Raw genomic sequence first — 6,000 nt, 5'->3', positions numbered from 1 at the left:
ATATGCTATTATGTTCTCTATTTTATTTTCCAGTTCTTGAAAATTGCCACTTCAGAAAAGATTATGGCTCAGATAAACTTGAATTCAGAACGTTAATAAGGTTGGATAATTTGGCTTAATCTCTAGAAGAAATTATGAAGACCTGAAGCAGCTTGCAACCCTTTACAAAGAAGGCAGCTTTGAAGTGCCCAACCCCAAAAGGCACTTCATTTCCTTGTGATTTTAAGAATGAATCATGGGTTTTACTCTAAATTAAAAAATGAAGTATTTTTTTCCATGGCAAAGGAGACCAATATCATCCTACCCAATCCTGGTGGTAATTTTACCTCTAGGGAAGAATCTCATTCCAGAATATATAAAAACCAATATCTTAAGGCTTAAGGACCCTTACATTATGCCAGCTTAAAACATAGCTAATAAAATGAATTGTATTTCTAGGACTTAAGGATATCTTGAAGATTAATTTTCCTTTGTAAGAAAAGAGAAAAATGTTGTTCTAAAAACGTTTGTAAGCTATTAAACTGTTCTCCCTTGTGGCAGAGGAAAACATGCTGTGTGATACTTAAACTATTTGGGACTTTATCCCTGAAAGCTCTCCAGCACAGACAACCTTATTGAGATGCAAACATCTGACAGTCAGCATTTCTGTATTGGGCACTTAAGCCCAACCTCACTCACCACAACATAACTTTTGTTAATTTATAACAGACTATAAAACAAACAAAGCGTTTTTGGCACAAAAAACAAAACAAAACAAAAAAGCACCAAAAAACCCCAAACACCCCCTTCCCCCAACCTCACAATGTTTTTTACAGTAGAGAGAAAAAAACCAGCAGTGGTAGATGCAGCTAAAGCCTGGACATGTCAGCTCCTACACATAAGAAAGGTGAGCACATGGGACATGAAGTGGGGCAGGCACATCTAAGCCTTGCTAGCTGCTACAGATTGCCACAGAGAGAGGGGCTCAAGGGGCAGCTGGCATGACCTGGGTAACAGAGAACTGAGCGTGTCCTAAGAACTAAAGTACATTGTTGTATTTCTCAATATACACAACATGCTGTATACACAACAACTTTCTAATATGACTGTTTTGCTAATATTTGGCCAGCTGTGCTGCTCATGGTGTGTAATAATGAGGGTGAAATACTGTATTTTCACAATCATATGATTCTCTCAAGAAAAGCTCTTCATTGTATAAATGGGGGAAAAATTACATGATAGGAGTGACAAGAACTCATATCAGAAATCCTTTTTCTAGATTATGTTTTCTAGAAATACAATTGAGTACTTGACTAATTTAAAAACTACACATAAGAGTGTGGGTAAGAATTCTTTCTTCAAGAGAGTGCATAGTCAAAACTTCTGTTAGAACCAACTTTACTTATTTTGTACTGGCGAGTAGAAAAGAGTACCAGAACTATGTTTTTGCCATCTATTTTTCTGCCTACTTACAGCTTTCCAACCCAACACTGAATAACTAGCTGGTTTTGTTTGGGGATTTTCCTTTGGCTTGAAAGATAAGAGGTTTTGTCTGCAGTAATGAAACTGCAACTTAACTTCCACCTATAATAACATTTTAATGCCCCTTCAAAACGAACCACCACACCAGAAACACCCCTAAATCCAAACCAGAGCAGAAATCAGATATGAGGTCAGTGAAAAGTCCAAGTAAATGAATGATCACCAGAAGGGTAGAGAAGGTTGGCAGGGTGAAACTGTGCCCACTGCTGTGAAAGAGAATGAAGTAGTGGCTTATTTAAGGCACAAGTGGCTACATGGACTAATCCTGTTATTCACATTGTGCAGAGAGCCTAGCAGCAGATACTTGGAGCTCCATTTTGCTGGATATTTTTTATCCGTATCACCTATATATTTATTTTTCTGTAAAAAGAAACTAAAAATCATTGCAAAGTTTATATTCTGAAGTATTACTGATTTTTTTTTAACTAGATGGACAAATTCAGGACTGAATCTGAAAAGAGGAGAAAAGGTGATCATGTGCTCTCAGCTAGGTAAATCCAGGCTATATGGATTTCCTCTGACTGATGCAAGCTTGTATCTTGTCCTGAGTCAGCTGGAAAGGTGGCACTGATACACTAATTTTCCTCAACATACCACTCATAAAGCACGATTAAGCAAGCCACAAATCTATTGAAAGCTGTGATTTTCAAAAGTACCACGATCCAGGGTGTTACAAAGACACAGTGAGTTCGAAAAACCAAAAAAACAGCTGAGTTTTCGGTGCACGTTTATCCATATTATCACCTACATAAGCTCTTCAACAGATAGCACATGCTCCCACCACGGTCCTTGCATGATCGTTTCCTAACATTTAACACAGTCAGGTTTCCCCACTGAGGGCTGTTATTATTTCTATACGAGACATCTGTCAAGTCTTTGCTGCATGACTGGCGGAAACCCCTTGAATCTTGGCGTCTTGTAACGTCAGGAAAACACAGGATCTTTCCCAACCTTCCGCCCCCGGGAGTGAACTTCCACCAGGCTAGCAGCAGCCTGCCCAGCACCGGCGCGGCCCAGAGGAAGCCATTCTGCCGCGGGAGCCACTGACCTCGGGCTCTTTCCCACCGCGCCCCGACCCCGCCGCACAGCGCGGCGGCGGCACCGCGCTTTGGGGCCGGGCCGGCGCTGCCGTGCCGGCGCGGCGCGTCCCCGACGCCAGCGAAGCCGCGGGCTGACCGCGCCGGGCTCCGCCGCGGCTCTCGGCGGGCCGGCGGGGACAGCGAGCCGCCCCGCCCAGGGCCGAGCCCGGCACCTGCCCGCGGGCGGCGGCCGCACGTCGGGGCCCTCCAGCCGAGGCTTTGCGGCAGGTGCGGGGCGGGTTTGGCGGAGCCCCCGCGGAGGGGTGTGACAGCGGACCGCCTTCTCCGGCCCCGCCCGGCGGGGCTCCGGCGGCCCCTGCCCGCCGCCCGTCAAAGCCGCCGGGGAAGCGGAGTGCAGCGGAGGCCGGCGGCGTCCCGGCCCGGGCATCCCCGCTCCGTTCCTGCCGCTCGTCGGGAGCGCCGAGGTCCGTGTCCGCCCCGCGCCGCCGCTGCCCGGGGCAGGTGCCGGCGCAGCGCTGCGGGCACCGGGCCGGGCGGGACCTCCCCGCCCTCACCCCATTGTCGGGGCCATCTCGGCAGTTTCCGCCCTGGCTTCGGCTGTGTCCGCGCCGCGATGGGGAAAGGGGAGGGAGCTCGGGAAGGCTCGGAGCCGCACCGCTCCTTCCGGGACGGCGGGAGGCGGTGCCGCTCACCTGGTGCCGCCGGCGCTGTGCAGCGCCCGATCCGCGGCCCCGCCGGGCGGGAGGTGAGCGCCGGCCGCGCTCGCCCCGCCCTGCTGCGCGCGGGAACGCGGCTCCCCGGGCAGGCAAGCGGGCGGCGGGGGGATGGCACCGGCTTCGGGGGACGGTACCCGATGGCCCGGGGCGAGGGACGGCGCTGCGCGGCCGTCGTGGCCGCAGCGGGCGGGCGGAGGAGGCGGGTGCTGCCGGGCGGCCCCGCGCCGAGGGGTGAGGGGAGCCCCGGGGAGCGAGCCGCGCCGCGCCGGGCCGGGCGCCGCGGTCCGAGCCGTGGGAGCCGAGCGTGCGAGGGCGGCCGGTGATGGAGACCCGTCCCCTAGGGTCGGGGGCTTCCCGGGGAGGTCGCGAGGCGGCGGGACGGCTCACGTCCCCCCTTTGTTTCTCTCCAGGGTGTTTGTGCTACTCCGAGGCTCTCTCCCCGCCCCCGACTCTCCCGCCCCCGTCTCTCCCGCCCGACCCGCCGGGACCTCTCCTCTCCGGGCGGCAGCAGAGCCGCCTCGGGGCGGGCGGCGGCAGCGGTGCTGGTGGGGCGCTCTCGCCGTCCAGCCCGCCGGGAACATGGCGACTGGCGGCTACCGAAGCGCCGGGGGTAGCACCACGGACTTTCTGGAGGAATGGAAAGCCAAGCGGGAGAAGATGCGGGCGAAGCAGGCACCGCCGGCCCCGGGCGCACCGGGCGGGGGGGAGCCCCGGCCTGCGGGGGGCGGCCCCTCCGCCGAGCTCCACAACAACAACAACAACAACCTGCCCCCCGACCGCGCGGCGCCCCCCGCCGGCGGGGCGCTGAACTGCGTCAGCCTCGCCAGCGCGGCCCTGGGCCGCGGCGCTCCCGCCAAGGAGCCGCCGCCGCCTCTCGCCGGGAGCCGCGGGGCCGAGCCCGCCGCCGCACCGGGTTCCCCCGAGGGCGAGGAGAAGCTGACCGCCAAGGGAAAGAGCTCGGGCCCCAGCGCCAGGAAGGGGAAGGGGCAGATCGAGAAGAGGAAGCTGAGGGAGAAGAGGAGGTCGACAGGTGTGGTGAACATCCCGGCCGCCGAGGTGAGCGGGGACGGGGGGAGGCGCGGCCGCGGCGGAGCCGCCGCTGCCGGGGAGCGCTCTCCGCCCGTGCCTGCGCTGCCCGCGCTGCGCCATGGGCCGCGCCTGCCGCGCGGGGGTCGGGGCACGGCGGCGTCCCAAGCGACGGACAGATGAGGTGTCATTTATCCTAAATAAATTAGACCTGTCGTAACTTGCGGCATTTTTTTTTTTTTTTTAGTAGCTTCTTGCCGGCAGAGAGCAAGTTCAAACCTTTTGGAGGATCAAACTGAGACGCGTGCCTGTTAAAAGTATGGTCGAAACAATAGTAATGAGAGAAAATTGATTTATCAGGTTGGAATAGATGTTCAGGTGTAAATATTATTCCGTTTGGAATCCAGAAGAATTTCCTGCTCTGGAAAAAATGTAGTGGTTTGAAGAGCATTTTTTTGAGGCAGAGGAAGATATTTTTATCAGCCAACACCACTGTCCTCTGCGGTTTGCTACTAGTATAAAAATCTGGCATTGATTTGTAATACTCCTAGAGGAATTCAGAAGAATGATAACTAAGCTTTTAGCTTGTTTTGCAGTTAATAAGAAAGGCCACAGGAAACTGAACAGAGTTGGATTTCTATCAACAGTTTTGCACTAGTAATGGTGATCACCATATTTTTATAGAAGAAAATTTGTACTTCTTCTGGTTAATATTATGGATTATTAAAGTAGGTCTAGAAAATTAAAAGTCTTTGTTTCCGAAGCAGCAGGAAAAGATGAAATCGTGTTCTTCACACCTGAAGTTACTAACCATTTATTGTGACATCCTAGGCACTTTCACACCCTTTTATGTGAGGTGGTCTTGAAAGGTTGAGAAATGAGTTTCAGGAACAGTAGAAATCTTTATAACTGTGGTTTTTGAGATCAAGTACTGGCATACTCTTTAGTTTGAGGTAAAGAGTTTAGGCATAGGTCAGTATCATTGTTTTGTAAAGTGATGAATACAAGTGAGTTCTTTAAGTTTTTTCTTCAGGGTGTGCAAGCCTCATAGACTGTACCTTGTTTGTTTTATACGGACCCCCTCCTAAATACCTGCCCCTTGTGCCTTTTTTAGGAACCTTAAAATGCTGCATCTTTACTTCTCTAAGTGAACTCATACTAGCCCAGTCAGTAATGGTTTTGCACATTGCAGTGGGTGTTGTATGACATGGTCTTTTAGGGGTTTCTGTTGTGTACCCTGTCCCTAGTTTTACTCTGGTTGGTTGGTTGGTTTTAAGCAGTGGGTTTCATTTTGCTCTTTGAGACTAACGTCCCAGTTCTTTGAAATAGATTTTTGAACTATTGTTCCTGTGGTAGTTTTTGGATGGTGTGATTTGGGGTTTGGTGAGTTTGCTTGTGGTTGGGGTTTCTGTTTGTTTGTTTTGTTGAAAATGTGTCTTGCTTTCCAGGAAAGCACATTCCTTGCTCCACAGCCATTAGAATCCTGTTTGAATTTGCTGCATTTTTAAGGGTATCTTTTTGTATGAAGGGTAATATATTTAGGCCTTGATAAATGAGTTCTCACCTGCTCCCTAAACTTTGCTGAGTGTCGCCACGTGTTGGCGCTTCTTGGAAACTTCTTGTACCTTTACACTAATTGCTTCTATAAGTAGCAATTAAGTATTTCACCACATTTTTGGGCTCAGATTTTAATAACT

At 51.6% G+C, this 6,000-nt stretch overlaps 1 protein-coding gene across 2 annotated transcripts in view; it reads left to right on the top strand.

Annotated features, from left to right (window-relative positions):
- The first annotated feature begins 3,728 nt into the window (after window positions 1-3,728).
- The window catches only part of PAWR (pro-apoptotic WT1 regulator), a 68,694-nt gene continuing 66,422 nt past the window's right edge, over window positions 3,729-6,000 (top strand). Inside the window, exon 1 of one of the 2 annotated variants that reach the window (XM_085568766.1) lies at window positions 3,729-4,333. In XM_085568766.1, the coding sequence (XP_085424892.1) occupies window positions 3,857-4,333 (477 nt within the window). In that variant the 5' untranslated portion in view covers window positions 3,729-3,856. The remainder of the gene's footprint in view (window positions 4,334-6,000) is intronic. The other variant, XM_021528064.3, reaches the window with a different exon arrangement.

The sequence above is a fragment of the Lonchura striata genome, chromosome 1A (assembly GCF_050655825.1).
Source record: "Lonchura striata isolate lonStrDom1 chromosome 1A, ASM5065582v1, whole genome shotgun sequence".
Taxonomy (NCBI): Eukaryota; Metazoa; Chordata; class Aves; order Passeriformes; family Estrildidae; genus Lonchura; species Lonchura striata.
The sequence above is the reverse complement of the archived record's forward strand: the minus strand, read 5'-3'. Positions and strand labels throughout refer to the sequence as shown.